General features: G+C 44.4%; 1 protein-coding gene across 1 annotated transcript; it reads right to left on the minus strand.

Moving 5' to 3' along the window:
* Positions 1-3771: 3771 nt before the first annotated feature.
* Positions 3772-6572, minus strand: LOC143933756 (chemerin-like receptor 1). The gene is made up of 2 exons (XM_077456754.1): positions 5491-6572; positions 3772-5453 (listed from the first exon to the last, which is right to left on the minus strand). Exons 1-2 carry the CDS (start codon positions 6528-6530, stop codon positions 5357-5359), a joined length of 1137 nt encoding a protein of 378 aa, XP_077312880.1. The 5' UTR covers positions 6531-6572; the 3' UTR covers positions 3772-5356.
* Between the last annotated feature and the right edge of the window lie 14347 nt (positions 6573-20919).

Genomic DNA, 20919 nt, shown 5'->3' on the forward strand with positions numbered 1-20919 from the left:
TCCTCCTGCTCATCCTCTTCCTGTGTGATGGGCGGCACAGCAGGAACACTGTCTGGATAAAGGGGGCCTTGAGAGGCAAGGAAGTCCTCCTCTTCCTGCCTCTGTTCTGCCTCAAGTGCCCTGTCCATTATTCCATGCAGCGTATGCTCCAAGAGGTGGACAAGAGGTACAGTGTCACTGATGCATGCACTGTCACTGCTCACCATCCTTGTGGCCTCCTCAAACGGTGACAGGACAGTGCATGCATCCCTGATCATGACCCACTGGCGTGGTGAGAAAAAACCAAGCTCCCCTGACCCTGTCCTGGTGCCGTAGTCGCACAGGTACTCATTGATGGCCCTCTGCTGCGTGTGCAGCCGCTGCAGCATGGCCAATGTTGAGTTCCATCTGGTGGGCATGTCACATATAAGGCGGTTCTTGGGCAGGTTCAACTCCTTTTGGAGCTCAGCCAGCCGAGCACAGGCATTAAATGATCGGCGGAAATGCACACAGACTTTCCTGGCCTGCTTCAGGACATCCTGTACGCCGGGGTACCTGCCCAAGAACCGCTGCACCACCAGGTTAAGGACGTGAGCTACACAGGGCACATGGGTCAGTTGTCCCTGTCGGAGGACGGAGAGGAGGTTGGTGCCATTGTCACAAACCACCATTCCTGGCTTAAGCTGGCGTGGCGTCAACCACCTCTCGGCCTGCCCCTGCAGAGCTGACAAAACATCCGCCCCAGTGTGGCTCCTGTCCCCCAAACAAACCAGCGCAAGCACGGCATGGCATCGTTTTGCCTGCGTACTTGCGTAGCCCCTGGAACGCCTACGAAGCACCGCTGGTTCTGAGGACAGAGCACTGGAAGAGGCCATGGAGGAAGAAGAAGAGGAGGGGGTGGAGGAGAGAGGTGTGTCACAACCAATAGTAGCATTTTGGAGGCGTGGTGGCGGAACAACCTCCAACACTACTGCACCTTGTCCTGCATCCTTCCCAGCTGCCAGAAGAGTGACCCAATGGGCCGTGAAAGACAGGTAACGTCCCTGTCCATGCCTGCTGGACCATGAGTCAGCGGTAATATGCACCTTACCGCTGACCGCCCTGTCCAGCGAGGCAAGGACATTGCCTTCCACATGCCGGTAGAGAGCCGAAATCGCCTTCCGTGAGAAAAAGTGGCGTTTGGGGACCTGCCACTGAGGAACCGCACATTGTACAAACTCACGGAAGGGGGCCGAGTCTACCAATTGAAAAGGCAGCAGTTGAAGTGCTAGCAATTTAGCCAAGCTAGCATTCAACCGCTGGGCATGTGGATGGCTGGGAGTGAACTTCTTCTGCCGGTCCAGCAGCTGGGGCAGGGACATTTGCCTGCTATAATCGGACGTGGGTGTACCGCTAGCAGAGTTCCCGGAAGCACTTGGCTGTGACACACCTAATTCTACACCTTCATTCCTCTCAGAGCAGGTTTTCAGAGAGGACTGAAGGTCTAGTGGGGTTGGAGATGCCAGCTGATGAGGAGCAAGGAGAGGTCCGATTTGTTCTTTGGTGTGGGTCTTTGAGGTACGCTTGCCAACGAGCTGCATGGCAGGTCAACATATGTCTGGTCAAGCATGTGGTGCCCAAGCGGCTGATGTTTTGGCCACGTGAGATACGCTTGAGACATATGTTGCAAATAGCAGCTGTGCGATCTGATGCACTCGTCTCAAAAAAGGCCCACACCAAAGAACTTTTAGAATAACGCGCAGAGGCAGCGCTCTGCACAGGCGGAGCTCTGCGGTGTGATTCAGTCGGTGTGCTGCCCCTAAGCTGGCCCCCGGAGGGCATCCTGCCTAGTTGGACATGTGCCTCCTCCTCCTCCTCCCTCCTTCCAGGCACCCACGTGGAGTCAGTACCCTCATCATCCCCTCCCTCTTCATCGCTGTAGCAAACCTGGCAGTATGCTGCAGCTTGTGGAACATGACTGCCAGATTGCTGTTCTTCTTGAGCATCCCCTCTCTCTGCGCTCACGCTACTGCCTTCCTCTAGCTGAGTGTCATCATCAGAGCCCACAAAACACTGGGCATCCTCCTGGAGCATGTACCCAACACTGTGCTCAAAGAGTTCAGGAGACTCCTCAGGAGGACGTGGTGGGTCTAGGGAAGGAGTCACTGATGATGACATTGAGAGGAGGGAAGACGATGCGTTGGCAGCTGCTTTGCTAGTACCCTGAGACTGGGTGAGAGAGGATGAGGAGGATGAAGAAGGCTTGGTCATCCACTCTACCAAGTCATTGGCATGTTGCGGTTCAACATGTCCAGCTGCCGAAAAGAAGGACAAGCGTGTCCCATGGCCACGTGCTGATGACAATGCACCGCGTCCACGACCAGCACTGTTGTCTCTAGACACAGAGCCTGCTTGCCCTCTTTTATCGGCTCGCGCCTGTCTGCCTCTCCTTGCTGGCCTTCCAGACATGGTAATGGCCTGAAGGGAGTTGGGTAAAAAAGCAGTTGGGTAGTGTATATTGTGCTAGAGGCACAGAACACCCACTAACTCCTGCAGATGCCTTTATTATAGAACACCAGAGATAAAGGGGTATATACAGATGTATACTGTGCTGTGCTGGAGGCACACACAACTTCCAATAACTCCTGCAGATGGCAAGTGGGCTCAAATAGAGAACAGCTATGTAGGTGGATATAGCGGTATGTACTGGGTACAGAGCACGCAGACAGCACACACTATCTCCTAACACTACTGACTGCAGGCTCTATTATAAAAGATAGATAACTAGCTATATAGGTGAGGTGAATATAGCGGTGCATACTGCGGTCAGGGCACGCAGACAATAACGACTACACAACAGCAAGATCGAAAATCAGCCGAAAACGATCGGTGTGTACTGTGTTGAAGGTACACAGAACACCCACTGCTTCAGACGCCAACACACTACACAAGGCCGCCGCGCTGGCGGCCTTATATAGTGTGGGGCGTGCACTACACAGCCTGAGCTATGATTGGCCACAGGCATCCTGCCTGTGGCCAATCATGGCTCTCCTCGCTGCTGGCGCTGCGATTGGCCAAGCATGCGGGGTCACAGTGCATGCTTGGCCAATCATGAGCCAGCAATGCACTGCGCCATCGCAGTGCATTTTGGGCCGTGAGCGCCACACGAATTTGGCGCGAACGGACCAAAATGTTCGGACTTCGCCGAACGGACGAACAGCCAATGTTCGAGTCGAACGTACGTTCGACTCGAACACGAAGCTCATCCCTACTCAGCAGTCTCGGAGCTGTCACTCAACTAACCCTCTATAGCAGTGGTCATCAACCCTGTCCTCAGGAACCCACTAACAGGTCAGGTTTGCAAGATACAGTAACTGAAATATATCACAGGTGATATCATTTGCTGCTCAGTGATTGCCGTATTCTAGTCTGCATCTAATAATACATAAAACCTGGCCTGTTAGAGGGCCCTGAGGACAGGGTTGATGACCTCTGCTCTATAGTGTTCTCATTCACTTCTCTCCTGATTGCAGCATAGAAAGTTATGTAGGGAGGAGAGGGGACGGACAGAGGAGCTGGACCAGCACAGAGAGTAATTAGGCACTCCCAGAAGAGGAGAGGGCTATGACATGCAAAGAACAGATGACTAGCCTTTTTGGAAGGAGGTCACCAATGGTATTTTTGGATCTGTCTATGTATAGGTTAGGTGGATATTGAATACAGTGTGTAGCACCTTTTTACAGTAATTCAATCTGAAAAGAAGGAAGCTTAGTTTATTAAATATATCTGTAATAACTTTATTTCAAAGCTGAATTCCAGATAGACGCAAAAGACACACATTAATGCAGTTCTGTGTTTATTAATACATCATTACTTTTTTTTTAACTCAAGCACCTAAACTTGACTTGGCATCAGCCTCTTGCAATCCATTGTATAGCAGAGCTCAGACTGGAATTTGGAGATACAATACAAGGTGCTGATCCTTTGTGCTTAGGTGCAAACAAGGAACATGATGATAGATGGAGAGAGCAGAGTAATGCCGCGTACACAAGGTCGGAGAATCCGTCAGAGTGCGTCTTATCGGACCGTGTCGTCAGATAATCCGACTGTGTGTGGTATGCATCAGATTGATTCCGTCCGAATCTCCGTCGGACCCAATTTTCCAACATGTTGGAAATATTTCCCGACCAACTGGTCCGGTCGAACGTATTCCGATCATGTGTAGAGAATTTTGATCGGACCAAGTGCCACGCATGCTCAGATCAAATTCCTACATCAAAGCTATTGGCTACTAGCCTGAACGTAGTCCCATCGTAACAAAATTACGTCATCACGTTCTGAAATATCGGATATTTCGCCAACTTGGCCCGACCGTGTGTATGCAACAGTTTCGGACAAGATCCGACGGACAAAATCCGACGGGCAAAATCCGACGGATTTGGTTGCGGAAATCTCCGACCGTGTGTACGTGGGCTAACAGGGAGGCAAACTCTTCAGTTAACTGCTTCTCTGTTCACTTTCCAGTCACAAGGTTGGGTAGGGACAAGACCTCTAATGCCGCATACACACAAGCGGATTTTCCATCTGAAAAATCTTGGTTGGTTTTGGCAATGGAATTCCGCTCAAGCTTGGCTTGCATACACACGGTCACACAAAAGTTCGCTGAACTTTCGACCGTCAAGAATGTGGTGACGTACGACACTACGACGAGCTGAGAAAATAAAATCCAATGCTTCTGAGCATGTGTTGAATTGTTTTCGAGCATGCGTAGGAATTTCTACAGACGATCGGAATTTCCGATCAAAACTTTTCCGACCGAAAAATTTAGAACCTGCTCTCAATCTTTTGCTGGTGGGAATTCGGCCAGAAAAAATCAGATGGAGCATACACAGTCCGTTCGTTTTGAACGTGATGACATACGACGGGAAAAGAAAAGGAAGTTCAATAGCCAGTAGCCAATAGCTGCTCTTACGTTGTATTTGGTCCATCGGACCAGCATACAGATGAACGGTTTTCCGGATAGGAATTGAGTCCATCGGACAGATTTAAAACATGTTCTATTTTTAGTTCCGTCTGATTTTTTTTTTAAAGAAAAATGATTGGACTATCCCACACAGGTTCAGACTATCTGATGGAATGATTCCGTCGGACCTAGTCTGGCGGAAAGTCTGGGCATGTGTACGCGGCATTATAAGTATGTTATCTGTTTGTCTGGATTCAGCTCCTAACATCGTCTGTTATAAATTGGCATGCATAAAAGTATGTATTGGTCCTTGTAATCTAAGTTATTTGTTAGTTGTTTTTAATTATGGTGGTATGGTACTAAAGGTTAGTTCTGGAATTCCGAGACAGGATATGATCTTCTTCAGCAATTGTCAGTTTCAGTATTTGACAAACATCATAAAATTCTCTGCTGGAGATAACAAAGCCTTGGGAACAATATTATAGCACAATTATATCCTAAAAAACACCTCAAAGCAGATAAGGTCACCATGGTATGTATTGTTACATAAATGTAGTCCCATCTCTCACACCAGCTGTTGATCTGTTGATTTGGTTTTGCTCTTGGATTCCTCGGAGAAAGCTATCTCAAATATTGACCGGAGGGAGTTCTGGAATATCTGTTTAAAATCTCGACCCATAAAGACGTAAAGAATGGGGTTGATACAACTGTTTATAAAGGCCAAACTGGAGGCAATAGGTAATCCAACAAAATGTATGTAGGAAAGATTTCCACCATAATATGCAGACAACTCCAAAAAGGAGAAGACGTGGTAGGGAAACCAGCAGACAAAGAATGACAAGATAACAGCTAGGACAACTTTGAAAGGCTTGCTCGATGTGGTCAAGTGATTTATTTGGATGCGCAAAAGAATTACTGAATAGCATGAGATGATTATGGTGAAAGGAATAAAAAAGCTGATGATAAATCGGGCAATTACTGTAGCTTTGTGCCTTGGATAGGCAACTTTTACATCCTTATGAAAGTTGTTATAGCAAACAACATGATCTTTTTCAACAATGTTTATATCTCGGAATATAAAATAAGGTAAACTGAAAATGAATGATAGAATCCATACTGCCACGGCTACAATAGAGGCCAACTTCGGAGTTCGGTGATTCTGACACCAAACAGGAAACACAACGGAGATTAATCGATCAATGCTGATCACGGTGAGCAGGAAGATGCTGGCGTACAGATTGATGAATAGAACAGTGCTGTTCAGCTTGCACATGAATTTTCCAAAAGGCCAGTGATTAAGAGCGTCATTGGTAATTCTCAATGGCAGGAAAAACGTGAAGATAAAATCAGCTATGGCTAAATTAAGGAACCACACAACATTGACAGTCCGTTTCATTACAAAGACAGAAAAATAGATGACCAGACCATTCCCTATGGTCCCTAGTAGGAAAGCCAAAGAAGAGACCACCAGGGTGAGCATACGAAGATGGAATTTCATACGTTCCTGTCTTTCTCCCTCTTCTGAATTGACATAAGGGGTAAATGTATAGTAAGTCCAGGGGATTGTAGTCTCTTCTTTAAGAGTAGCATTAAAGACTGGATTGACCATTGTAAAATTCTTAATTTTCCCAGGATAGATTTGAGATAAAAAATTCTGTAAAAAGAAATATAAAAGCTCAAAATTCAGTCTTATTATTAGTCATGTACAAGAATAAAAATAAAAATATATTCTATGGTCCACTTGAAAAATAGGCCAATGGCTGCTAACTTCTGAGAAACTTTCTGAAGTTTTAGATTAGGAGAGGCTTAAAATATATAAGGTTTTCATTGCTGTCTGTGTCTCCACTGGAGATTTTTCCCTTCTCTGGTGACCATGTTCCCGTGGCTGAATGTGCCAGGGAATCCTACATTTTGAGTTGTCACCAGAAAAGGAATAAAGAGGAAATCTTCCAGTGAAGACTCTCTTTCCAATGATGAATGCCTACGAGGCAATTTTCCCTCTCAATGTTTTTACTTGAAGTGGTGTCTATGGGACAAGAAATGAAGATAAATTTGGGGCACAGATGAAAAAAAAATTAAACGTCAATGTCATGTGTATAAACCAGCGATCTCCAAACTGAATACAGCCCTTTTCTTGCCTTTATCCAGCCCTTGGGGCACCGTTCCTCCCACTGACCTCAGCAATGGGGCACTATTCCTCCCAATGATACCAACGATGGGGGAACTATTCCTCAAATACCAATGACAGCGCACATTCCCACTCCTACTCTCCTACTGACCAGAGGTGATATGTCTTCTTTTTTTTTTTTTTTTTTAGCACAAAATCAGAGCCATTGTTTACTCCCACTGACACTGGGGCATTTGCTATGGACCACAGTCCAGCCCCCCTAATGTCTGAAGGATAATAATCTGGCCCTTGTCTGGCCCTGTTTAGAATGTTTGGAGACCCCTGTTATAAACCAATCCTTATTTCAGTCAAAAACTAGCAAAAAAGTTTAGTCTTAGATGCATATTATGCAGAAGTATAAATATATCCTTTAACCGCTTGCCGACCAGCTGCCGTCATTTTACTGCGGCAGATTGGCACGATCCAGCAAACCGTCGTAGCTATACGGGGGGGTGCTGATGCCCGCCGGCCACGAGTGATCGTGAGCAGGAGACACAGAACAGGGACGAGTGTGTGTAAACGCACACTTCCCTGTTCTGTTCTGAAAGAAGTGACAGATCGTGTGTTCCTATTAGCTAGGGATCACGATCCGTCACTTCCTCTAGTCAGTCCCCTCCCCCTACAGTTAGAATCACCTCCCAGGGAACACAGTCAATGATCGTCCCCCCCCCCCCGTGTTAACCCCTTCCCTGCCAGTGACATTTTTACAGTAATCAATGCATTTTTATAGCACTGATCGCTGTATGAATGCCAATGGTCCCAAAAATGTGTCAAAATTGTCCGATAGGTCTGCCATAATGTCGCAGTCACAATAAAAATCGCAGATCGCCGCCATTACTAGTAAAAAAAAAAAATAATAAAAATAAATCTATCCCCTATTTTGTATATGCTATAACTTTTGCGCAAACCAATCAATATACGCTTAAAGCGACTTTTATTACCAAAAATATGTAGAGGAATACATATTGGCTTAAACTGAAAAAAAATTGCTTTTAAAAAAAAAAAAAAAAGATATTTATTATAGCAAAAAGTACAAAATATTGCGTTTTTGTTTCTAAATTGATGCTCTTTTTTGTTTATAGGAAAAAAAAAACACAGAGGCGATCAAATACCACCAAATGAAAGCTCTATTTGTGGGGAAAAAAGGACGTCAATTTTGTTTGGGTACAATGTCGCACGGCTGTGCAATTGTCAGTTAAAGCGACGGAGTGCCGAATCGCAGAAAATGGCCCGATCATTCAGCAGCCAAATCTTCCAGGGTTGAAGTGGTTAAATGGGCTTTGGCACCAAGTCAGCCCCATGAAGACATGGTTTGATGAGTATGGTGTGGAAAAATGGTGTGGAGAAAGTCAAGTTTCCTGAAATTAAAAGGTTAGTTCACCCTTACAGAAGAAATCCAAAGGTAAATTAACACTGGGCATCCTCCACACCCCATTGGTCCCCGCTGTACTCCTCTCTGTGGTTGCTTAGCTGTCAGCGCCCTCGCATCCACTCCAGTGGTCCAGGATTTGAAGTCCCCACTCTTCCCTATCTTCTCCATGCAGAGCTTCCAAGGCAGACTAGATCAATTCACTGTGATGGAGCTGGGCAAGTATAGTGTAGTGGTCAGTGTAGGGGTCAGTGTAGTGGACAGTACAGTGGTCAGTGTAGTGGACAGTATAGTGGTCAGTGTAGTGGACAGTACAGTGGTCAGTGCAGTGGGCAGTATAGTGTAATGGCCAGTGTAGTGGTGTGGACAGTATAGTGGTCAGTGTAGTGTAGTAGACAGTATAGTGTAGTGGTCAGTATAGTGTAGTGGACAGTATAATGGTCAGTGTAGTGTAGTGGACAGTATAGTGGCCAGTGTAGTGGACAGTATAGTAGAGTGGTTAGTGTAGTGGGCAGTATAGTATAGTGGACAGTGTAGTGGACAGTATAGTGTAGTGGACAGTAGAGTGGTCGGTGTAGTGACCAGTATAGTCTAGTGGACAGTATACCGGTCAGTGTAGTGGACAGTCTAGTGGTCAGTATAGTGTAGTGTAGTGGTCAGTGTAGTGGACAGTGTAGTGGTCAGTGTAGTGTAGTGTAGTGGACAGTATAGTGGTCAGTGTAGTGTAGTAGACAGTATAGTGTAGTGGTCAGTATAATGTAGTGGACAGTGTAGTGGTCAGTGTAGTGGACAGTATAGTGGTCAGTGAAGTGTAGTGGACAGTATAGTGGTAAGTGTACTGGACAGTATAGTGTAGTGGACAGTAGAGTGGCCAGTATAGTCTAGTGGACATTATATTGGTCAGTGTAAAGGTCAGTATAGTATAGTGGACAATACAGTGGTCAGTGTAGTGGACAGTACAGTGTAGCGGTCAATGTAGTGGTGGGGACAGTATAGTGTAGTGGACAGTATAGTGGTCAGTGTAGTGTACATTATAGTGGTCAGTGTACTGGTCAGCATAGTGTAGTGGACAGTAAAGTGGTCCGTGTAGTGTAGTGGACAGTATAGTATACTGGTCAGTGTAGTGGACAGTATTAGTATAGTAGTCAGTGTAGTGGACAGTATAGTGGGCAGTATAGTGTAGTGGACATTATAGTTGTCAGTATAGTGGACAGTGTAGTGTACTGGACAGTATAAAGGTCAGTGTAGTGGTGTGGACAGTATAGTGTAGTGGACAGTGTAGTGGTCAGTATAGTGTAGTGGACAGTATAGTGGTCAGTGTAGTGGACATTGTAGTGGACAGTATAGTGTAGTGGACAGTATAGTGGACAGTACAGTGATCAGTGTAGTGGACAGTATAGTGTAGTGGTCAGTGTAGTGCTGTGGACAGTATAGTGTAGTGGACATTATAGTGGTCAGTGTAGTGGACAGTATAATATAGTGGACAGTACAGTGGTCAGTGTAGTGGACAGTATAGTGTAGTGGTCAGTGTAGTGTAGTGGACAGTATAGTGTAGTGGACAGTATAGCGGTCAGTGTAGTGGACATTATAGTGGTCAGTGTAGTGGACAGTATAGTATAGTGGACAGTACAGTGGTCAGTGTAGTGGACAGTATAGTGTAGTGGTCAGTGTAATGGTGTGGACAGTATAGTGTAGTGGATAGTAAAGTGGACAGTGTAGTGGTCAATATAGTGTAATGGGCAGTATAGTGGGCAGTGTAGTTGACAGTATAGTGGTCAGTGTAGTGTAGTGTAGTGTACAGTATAGTATAGTGGCCAGTGTAGTGTAGTGGACAGTATAGTGGACAGTGTAGTGGTCAATATAGTGTAGTGGACAGTATAGTGGTCAGTGTAGTGGATATTATAGTGGTCATTGTAGTGGTCAGTATAGTGTAGTGGACAGTATAGTGGTCAGTGTAGTGGACATTATAGTGGTCCGTGTAGTGGACAGTATAGTGGTCAGTGTAGTGGTGTGGATAGTGTAGTGGACAGTATAGTGTTCAGTGTACTGTAGTGGACAGGATAGTGGTCAGTATAGTTTAGTATAGTGGTCAGTGTAGTGGACAGTACAGTGATCAGTGTAGTGGACAGTATAGTGTAGTGGTCAGTGTAGTGCTGTGGACAGTATAGTGTAGTGGACATTATAGTGGTCAGTGTAGTGGACAGTATAATATAGTGGACAGTACAGTGGTCAGTGTAGTGGACAGTATAGTGTAGTGGTCAGTGTAGTGTAGTGGACAGTATAGTGTAGTGGACAGTATAGCGGTCAGTGTAGTGGACATTATAGTGGTCAGTGTAGTGGACAGTATAGTATAGTGGACAGTACAGTGGTCAGTGTAGTGGACAGTATAGTGTAGTGGTCAGTGTAATGGTGTGGACAGTATAGTGTAGTGGATAGTAAAGTGGACAGTGTAGTGGTCAATATAGTGTAATGGGCAGTATAGTGGGCAGTGTAGTTGACAGTATAGTGGTCAGTGTAGTGTAGTGTAGTGTACAGTATAGTATAGTGGCCAGTGTAGTGTAGTGGACAGTATAGTGGACAGTGTAGTGGTCAATATAGTGTAGTGGACAGTATAGTGGTCAGTGTAGTGGATATTATAGTGGTCATTGTAGTGGTCAGTATAGTGTAGTGGACAGTATAGTGGTCAGTGTAGTGGACATTATAGTGGTCCGTGTAGTGGACAGTATAGTGGACAGTATAGTGGTCAGTGTAGTGGTGTGGATAGTGTAGTGGACAGTATAGTGTTCAGTGTACTGTAGTGGACAGGATAGTGGTCAGTATAGTTTAGTATAGTGGTCAGTGTAGTGGACAGTACAGTGGTCAGTGTAGTGGACATTATAGTGTAGTGGTCAGTGTAGTAGTGTGGGCAGTATGGTGTAGTGGACAGTATAGTGGACAGTGTAGTGGATAGTATAGTGGTCAGTGTGGTGGACAGTGTAGTGTAATGGTCAGTGTAGTGTAGTGGACAGTATAGTGGTCAGTGTAGTAGTGTGGACAGTATGGTGTAGTGGACAGTATAGTGGACATTGTAGTGGACAGTATAGTGGTCAGTGTAGTGGACAATATAGTGTAAGGGACATTCTAGTTGTCAGTATAGTGTAGTGAAGTGGTCAGTGTAGTGGACAGTACAGTGGTCAGTGTAGTGGACAGTACAGAGGTCAGTGTAGTGGACAGTATAGTGTAGTGGTCAGTGTAGTGGCGTGGACAGTATAGTGTTCAGTGTAGTGTAGTAGACAGTATAGTGTAGTGGTCAGTGTAGTGGACAGTCTAGTGCTCAGTATAGTGTAGTGTAGTGGTCAGTGTAGTGGTCAGTGTAGTGGACAGTACAGTGGTCAGTGCAGTGGACAGTATAGTGTAGTGGTCAGTGTAGTGGTGTGGACAGTATAGTGGTCAGTGTAGTGTAGTAGACAGTATGGTGTAGTGGTCAGTATAGTGTAGTGGACAGTATAGTGGTCAGTGTAGTGTACAATATAGTCGTCAGTGTAGTGAAGTGGACAGTATAGTGGTCAGTGTAGTGGACAGTATAGTGTAGTGGTCAGTGTAGTGGTGTGGCCAGTATAGTGGTCAGTGTAGTAGTGTGGACAGTATAGTGTAGTGGACAGTATAGTGGGCAGTGTAGTGGATAGTATAGTGGTCAGTGTGGTGGACAGTATAGTGTAGTGGTCAGTATAGTGTAGTGGACAGTATGGTGGTTAGTGTAGTGGACAGTATAGTGTAGCGGTCAGTATAGTGTAGTGGACAGTATAGTGGTCAGTGTAGTGGACAATATAGTGTAGTGGACATTCTAGTTGTCAGTATAGTGTAGTGAAGTGGTCAGTGTAGTGGACAGTACATTGGTCAGTGTAGTGGACAGTGTAGTGGACAGTATAGTGGACAGTACAGTGGTCAGTGTAGTGCACAGTGTAGTGGACAGAACAGTGGTCAGTGTAGTGGACAGTATAGTGTAGTGGTCAGTGTAGTGGTGTGGACAGTATAGTGTTCAGTGTAGTGCAGTAGACAGTATAGTGTAGTGGTCAGTGCAGTGGACAGTACAGTGGTCAGTGCAGTGGACAGTATAGTGTAGTGGTCAGTGTAGTGGTGTGGACAGTATAGTGGTCAGTGTAGTGTAGTAAACAGTATAGTGTAGTGGTCAGTATAGTGTAGTGGACAGTATAGTGGTCAGTGTAGTGGACTGTATAGTGGTCAGTGTAGTGTAGTGGACAGTATAGTGGTCAGTGTAGTGGAAAATATAGTGGTCAGTGTAGTGGTGTGGACAGTATAGTGTAGTATACAGTATAGTGGACAGGATAGTGGTCAGTATAGTGTAGTGTAGTGGTCAGTGTAGTGGACAGTGTAGTGGACAGTATAATGGTTAGTGTAGTGGACAGTATAGTGTAGTGGTCAGTGTAGTAGTGTGGGCAGTATAGTGTAGTGGACAGTATAGTGGACAGTATAGTGGACAGTGTAGTGGATAGTATAGTGGTCAGTGTGGTGGACAGTATAGTGTAGTGGTCAGTATAGTGTAGTGGACAGTATGGTGGTTAGTGTAGTGGACAGTATAGTGTAGCGGTCAGTATAGTTTAGCTGACAGTATAGTGGTTAGTGTAGTGGACAGTCTAGTTGCCAGTATAGTGTAGTGTAGTGGTCAGTATAGTGGACAGTACAGTGGTTAGTGTAGTGGACAGTATAGTGGACAGTACAGTGGTCAGTGTAGTGGACAGTATAGTGTAGTGGTCAGTGTAGTGGCATGGACAGTATAGTGTTCAGTGTAGTGTAGTAGACAGTATAGTGTAGTGGTCAGTGTAGTGGACAGTCTAGTGGTCAGTATAGTGTAGTGTAGTGGTCAGTGTAGTGGACAGTGTAGTGGACAGTATAGTGGTCAGTGTAGTGGTGAGTGTAGTGGTGTGGACAGTATAGTGGTCAGTATAGTGTAGTGGACAGTATAGTGGTCAGTGTAGTGGACAGTATAGTGGTCAGTGCAGAGTAGTGGACAGTATAATGGTCAGTGTAGTGGACAGTAGAGTGGACAGTGTAGTGGCCAGTATAGTGTAGTGGACAGTATAGTGGTCAGTGTAGTGGACAATATAGTGGTCAGTGTAGTGTAGTGGACAGTCTAGTGATCAGTATAGTGTAGTGTAGTGGTCAGTGTAGTGGACAGTATAGTGGTCAATACAATGGTCAATGTAGTGGACAGTATAGTGTAGTGGTCAGTGTAATGGTGTGGACAGTATAGTGGTCAGTGTAGTGGACACTATAGTGGTCAGTGTAGTGGTCAGTATAGTGTAGTGGTCAGTGTAGTGGACAGTATAGTGGTCAGTGTAGTGTAGTTGTCAGTATAGTGGTCAGTGTAGTGGACAGTCTAGTGGTCAGTATAGTGTAGTGTAGTGGTCAGTGAAGTGGACAGTACAGTGGTCAGTGTAGTGGACAGTATAGTGGTCAGTGTAGTGGACAGTGCAGTGGTCAGTGCAGTGGACAATATAGTGTAGTGGCCAGTGTAGTGGTGTGGACAGTATAGTGGTCAGTGTAGTGTAGTAGACAGTTTAGTGTAGTGGTCAGTATAGTGGTCAGTGTAGTGGACAGTAGAGTGGACAGTGTAGTGGCCAGTATAGTGTAGTGGACAGTATAGTGGTCAGTGTAGTGGACAATATAGTGGTCAGTGTAGTGTAGTGGACAGTCTAGTGATCAGTATAGTGTAGTGTAGTGGTCAGTGTAGTGGACAGTATAGTGGTCAATACAATGGTCAATGTAGTGGACAGTATAGTGTAGTGGTCAGTGTAGTGGTGTGGACAGTATAGTGGTCAGTGTAGTGGACACTATAGTGGTCAGTGTAGTGGTCAGTATAGTGTAGTGGTCAGTGTAGTGGACAGTATAGTGGTCAGTGTAGTGTAGTTGTCAGTATAGTGGTCAGTGTAGTGGACAGTCTAGTGGTCAGTATAGTGTAGTGTAGTGGTCAGTGAAGTGGACAGTACAGTGGTCAGTGTAGTGGACAGTATAGTGGTCAGTGTAGTGGACAGTGCAGTGGTCAGTGCAGTGGACAATATAGTGTAGTGGCCAGTGTAGTGGTGTGGACAGTATAGTGGTCAGTGTAGTGTAGTAGACAGTTTAGTGTAGTGGTCAGTATAGTGTAGTGGACAGTATAGTGGTCAGTATAGTGGATAGTATAGTGGTCAGTGTAGTGTAGTGGACAGTATAGTGGTCAGTGTAGTGGACAGAATAGTGGTCAGTGTAGTGTAGTGGACAGTATAGTATAGTGGTCAGTGTTGTGGACAGTATAGTATGGTGGTCAGTGTAGTGTAGTGGACAGTATAGTGGACAGTGTAGTGGTCAGTATAGTGTAGTGGGCAGTATAGTGTAGTTGACAGTAAAGTGGTCAGTGTAGTGGACAGTATAGTGGTCAGTGTAGTGGTCAGTATAATGTAGTGGACAGTATAGTGCAGTGGACAGTAAAATGTAGTGGACAGTATAGTATACTGGTCATTGTAGTGGACAGTATAGTGGTCAGTGTAGTGGACAGTATAGTGTAGTGGTCAGTGTAGAGGACAGTATAGTATAGTGGTCAGTGTAGAGGACAGTATAGTATAGTGGTCAGTGTAGTGGACAGTATAGTATAGTGGTCAGTGTAGTGGACAGTATAGTGGTCAGTGTAGATCTCTTGAAATCAAGTAGGTTGGTTTAGTGGTCAGTATAGGAATCAGGTAGGTCAGTACTATTGTATTTGAAGGAACTCGGGGAGTGCTAAAAGTCTGCAGGTTAGGGGCGCAAATTACTTGCCTTGCCCCGGGTGCTGGCAACCCACGCTATGGCACTGCCCGCCCAGCCAGAAGAAGGCAGGACAGGTGAAGGGGATCCGTGCTGTGCGTATAGAAATGATCTCACAGTTTCCTCAGTTTTGTGTCATTGATTTTAGACAAGCTCTTTACTGCCACCTCTGGCTACAATGTGCATGTGCACCCCTCGTGTGACAGTGATCTGCCTGTACTATGCTTCTCCGCAACATGTCAGCTTTGTAAAAACCAGCTGGGACCAAATAGGAAGTTACATGTAGGGGCTGTGAAGGAAAGGGAGGGGGTCTGTTTGTGTACAGGGAGGCTGCAGTCAGCGGCGCATTGCGAGGGTAATATCTCCTAAACCATGCAGGTTTAGGAGATATTTTTTTTTTACCTACAGGTAAGCCTTATTATAGGCTTACCTGTAGGTTAAACTTATAAAAATGACTTTACTACCACTTTAATAATGTTAGTTTTTTTTTCTGACTGGAACTCCGCATTAACACCCCTTTTACACCAGGGCGTTTTGCAGGCGCTATAGTGTTAGAAATAGCGCCTGCAATCTGCCCTAAAGAAGCTGCACCATTGTGTGTAGTGTGACAGCCCCGAGGGCTTTCACACTACAGCGGTGCGCTGGCAGGACGTCAGAAAAAAGTCCTGCCAGCAGCTTCTTTGGAGCGGTGAAGGAACGGTGTGTTTACCGCTCCTCCACCGCTGCTCCCCATTGAAATCAATGGGGCAGCGCTGTAATGCCGCCGGCAAAACGTTTCTATTGCAGCGTATTTCCGGCGGTTTTAACCCTTTCGCGGCCACTAGCGGGGGGTAAAAGCGCCCCGCTAGCAGCCGAAATGCTCCTCAAATCCGGCGGTAAAACGCTGCTAAAAACAGCAGCTTTTTTCCGCCGACGCAAAGGGCAGTGTGGTGTGAAAGGAGTCTAAAGGAGGCACAGCGTCCGGTGGAAGCATTATGTGTCAAGGACAATAAAGTTGATTGAAAAGAAACAGCAATGTGCCGCTTTGTTGGAGTATTCCCGTGGCCGTGATTTCTTTATAGATGGTGTCTCTCTTGGCCCATATAAGGAATGATCAGCTATAGCAGCGATCTCTCAGATCAGACAAGATGAGACCAGGAAAGGTCTTGTTTATCCCCATTGCATAATATATGTGCAATCATTATTATTGTATATTGTTGCCATCATCTTTGTATGGTAAAGCCTAACCAAACATTTTATTTGGGTTTGGATGAAGGAAGAGTTCAAATATCTGGCACGATTTTATTTCTGTATATGACCTCAGTTATGCCGCGTACACACGATCGGAATTCTCCTCGGAAAAAGCTCTGATGGTTTTCCTGACGGAATTCCAACGGAATTCGGCTCAAGGTGTCTTGCCTACACACGGTCACATCAAATTCCGATCATTTATAACGCGGTGACGGACAACACGTACGACGGAACTAGAAAAAGAAAGTTCAATAGTCAGTAGCCAATAGCTTCTGTCTCATAGTTGAATCTGAGCATGCGTGATTTTTGGCATGTTGGAATTGCATACATATGATCGGAATTACCGATAGAAAGTTTTTTCGTCGGGAAAATTGAGAACATGCTATTAATTTTTGGCTGGCGGAAATTCGGACAGCTAAATTCCGATGGAGCATACACACGGTCGCATTTTCCAATGAAAAGCTCTCATCGGTCTTTTTCTGTCCGGAATTCCGATCGTGTGTACTCGGCATTAGGGAGAATGCTAATCCTTCCCAAAAATGAAATAAAAATACTGTATCTGACTGGAGCTGGATATTAACCTCCCTGGCGGTATGATTTTTGATGCTGAAAGCGGTACAGTTATTTTGCATGGAAATTTGGCGTTTTATATTGTAGTCCTGTAATTCTTAGGAATAACTCACTTAAATCTGTCCAAACCAGAATCTAGTAGACATCCCGGGTATGATAAAGTTTGAAAAATGAATCATAAATTATAATATAATAAATAACTATAAATAATTATACCAAATAATAATATAACAATAATAAAAATTATTCAATAATGTAATCAAATCAAAAAACACAGAAATTTGCTCAGTTGCAGAAATGTCACTGTCATTAGATTTAGTGTTTGATGACGAATTTCCCCACAAATCATTATCGCTCAACTCAAGTGATTCTAATTTATTATTGCTGTTTTCTAGCTGGTCTAAAACCACTTTTGACATAAAGGGACACTTATTGGTTGCTATGGACAATCTCCAAATTCCAGGCAGAAAAAACAGTATTGATAATATAAAAGTGCATGCAGGGCACTGCACAGACCACTAGGGACAAAGGGGATGTGTCATTTTTTTATACAGTACTGTAATCTGTAAGATTACAGTGTGCTGTATATGTACTGTGTTTTTACTTTTTGAATTTGGCGCTGTTCTCCATCCCAGTGCATCACAACGCTCGCAGGGAACGGAGCCCGGCGGAACTCGGCACTGTGTGAATCGAGCGAGGAGACGGCTCGCACACACAGCGGGGGGGGGGACATGGCAGGATACTGGGGACAAGGTAAGTAACGTTCCCAGTATCCTGCGATGCGATCCCGAGTCTGGCTCGGGGTTACCGCTAATGGTACTGAAATTCCACCACGAGCCAGACTCGTGAATACCGCCAGGGGGTTTAATAAATAATAATATACTGTCCTGTTGTATGATTGGTTAATTTGGTTTATGATTACACGTCTAAGTATCCAAGACTACCTACATCCTAGAGTCAACTGTAGCCTTTCTCCTTCTGTCAATACATCATTTGATATGGGTACTATTGTTATACTATGATATTTCAATCTGATATTGTTGGCCAAGAGCTGGGCCGCAACCATAGTTCCTGAGATCATATTGAGATAGCCTGCTCACAGTTTGTTCCCGATTGGGGTGACAGGCACTTTGTGATATCTATTCTAGTCTGATATACTTCCTCAGGCACTCCAGTAAATGTTAGTGAATTTCATCGTTACTGTACCGACTAACAGTACCTAAAAAATATTGTCCTACCGAAAATGCAATGTATTGACATTACTGTTTGACTGGCTTGTTTTTTTTTTCATGTATACCTGTATTCAAAAAATTAATAAAAATTCTTGTGAAAAAATAAATAACAATATATAATAATAATTAGTAGTAGTAGTAGTAGTAGCTGTCGTAGTAGTTTTATATACAGATATGCATCAAAGTCTATAGCAAATATGGAAGCATAAAAAAAAGCTCTTTGAGTCAATGCTTGTATTGGAAAATTGGGTAAAAATGGAAAGGCGTTCTTGTATCAGAGTGAAAAGTAGATCCTCAGCTTTAGGAAGTTTCATTGACCTTTAACCACTTAAGCCTCGGACCAATTTTCAGCCTAAGGACCGGAGGTCTTTTTACAATTTCGCACTGCACTGCTTTAACTGGTAATTGTTAACTATGCAATGTTGTACCCAAACGAAATTTGTGTCCTTTTCTTCCCACAAATAGAGCTTTCTTTTGATGGTATTTGATTGCCTCTGCGATTTTTTTTTTGCGATATAAATGGAAAAAGACTGAAAATTTTGAGAAAAAAAGATATTTTCTACGTTTTGTTATAAGAAAAATCAAATAAACTCAATTTTAGTCATACATTTAGGGCAAAATTTATTCAGCCACATGTCTTTGGTAAAAAAAATGTCAATAAGCGTATATTTATTGGTTTGCGCAAAAGTTGTAGCGTCTACAAACTAGAGTACATTTTCTGGAATTCTGGAACACAGCTTTCAATTTATGACTGCCTATCTAATTTCTTGAGGTGCTAAAATGGCAGGGCAGTACAACCCCCCCCCCCCAAATGACTCCATTTTGGAAAGTAGACACCCCAAGAAAATTGCTGAGGGGCATGTTGAGCCCATTGAATTTTTTATTTTTTTTGTCCCAAGTGATTGAATAATGACACGAAAAAAAAAAAAAGTTTACAAAAAGTTGTCACTAAATGATATATTTCTCACACATGCCATAGTTATATGTGGAATTGCACCCCAAAATATATTCTGCTGCTTCTCCTGAGTACGGGCATACCACATATGTGGGACTTTTTGGGAGTCTAGCTGCGTACGGCACCCCGAAATCCAATCACTGCCTTCAGGATTTCTAAGGGTGCAAATTTTTGATTTCACTCCTCACTACCTATCACAGTTTCGAAGGCCATAAAATGCCAAAATAACACAAAACCCCCCCAAATGACCCCATTTTGGAAAGTAGACACGCCAAGCTATTTACTGAGAGCCATGTTGAGTCCATGAAATATTTTATATTTTGCCACAAGTTGCAGGAATATTACAATTTTTTTTTTTTTTTTGCACAAAGTTGTCACTAAATGATATATTGCTCACACATGCTATGGGCATAAGTCAAATTACACCCCAAAATAAATTCTGCTGCTTCTCCCGAGTACAGGGATACCACATCTGGGGGACTTTTTGGGAGCCTAGCCACGTACAGGACCCCGAAAACCAAGCACTGCCTTCTGGATTTAAATATAAAACGCTACCAAAAAAAACTGTTAGCGATCGCAGGGATCAGGTCTGACTCTGCGATCGCTGTAGTTATGTGTTTAGTGTTTTGTAAGTGACAGCGATCGATCGATACTGCACTTTGGTGGGCTGGGCGGAGGGGCAAAATGCAGGTGCTAGCAGGTATCTGGGCTGATCCCGCTAACAATGCGTTTTTTTGGAACCCTAAACTGCTGGGGACGCTAGTATAGATCTGATCAGATCATATATTGATCTGTTCAGATTCTATACCACTACGGGAGGTGTATGCTTTGCGCGTGGGTGTTGGCGGTACTGGCACTAACCTAGCGCTGCCTGGGGCAACTCAGACCCTGACCCTAAATCCTAATTGATATCACCCGCCAGGTGATCAGGGGGTTAAACCTTTATTGGGTAATAAATGGTGGGTGCCCTCATGCTATAAAAAGCAAACTAACTAACCAGAGTCACCCGTAACACTTATACGGTGATCACTGGTGAAAGGGTTAACTAGGGGCAATCAGGGGGTTCAAATTATTTTTTTAGGTAGTATATGGGGGTCCCTGGCACTATATAAAAACCTGACGGGGAACCTAAATAACTAACTGGCTAACCAGCGTCACCAGTGACACTTATACGGTGTTCGCTGGTGAAAGGGTTAACTAGGGGCAATTAGGGGGTTAAAACCATTATTGGGTAGTATATGGGGGTACCTTGCGCTATAAAAACCTGGCAGTGAACCTAAAAAAATAACTAGCTACCTAGCGACACTAGTGACACTAATGCAGCGATCAGAAAAATGATCGCTTAGTGACACTGGTAAAAGGGGGTGAAAGGGTTAACTAGGGGCAATCAGGGGGTTAAAACCATTATTGGGTAGTATATGGGGGTACCTAGCGCTATAAAAACCTGGCGGTGAACCTAAAAAAATAACTAGCTACCTAGCGACACTAGCGACACTGATGCAGCGATCAGAAAAATGATCGCTTAGTGACACTGGCAAAAGGGGGTGAAAGGGTTAACTAGGAGCAATCAGGGGGTTAAAACCATTATTGGGTAGTATATGGGGGTACCTAGCGCTATAAAAACCTGGCGGTGAACCTAAAAAAATAACTAGCTACTTCGCGGGCACCAGTGACACTAATGCAGCGATCAGAAAAACG

This window comes from Lithobates pipiens, unplaced genomic scaffold (assembly GCF_037356315.1).
Source record: "Lithobates pipiens isolate NorthernLeopardFrog02 unplaced genomic scaffold, aLitPip1_a1.2 Scaffold_27, whole genome shotgun sequence".
NCBI classification, from domain to species: Eukaryota; Metazoa; Chordata; class Amphibia; order Anura; family Ranidae; genus Lithobates; species Lithobates pipiens.

Bases quoted from the DNA above. Each gene is read 5' to 3' on its own strand.
- LOC143933756 (XM_077456754.1), bottom strand. From the start codon at position 6,530: ATGGTCAATCCAGTCTTTAATGCTACTCTTAAAGAAGAGACTACAATC. The intron at 5,454-5,490 runs GTGAGAGATGGG...AACAATACATAC, and splicing joins TCAACAGATCAACAGCTGGT to CATGGTGACCTTATCTGCTT.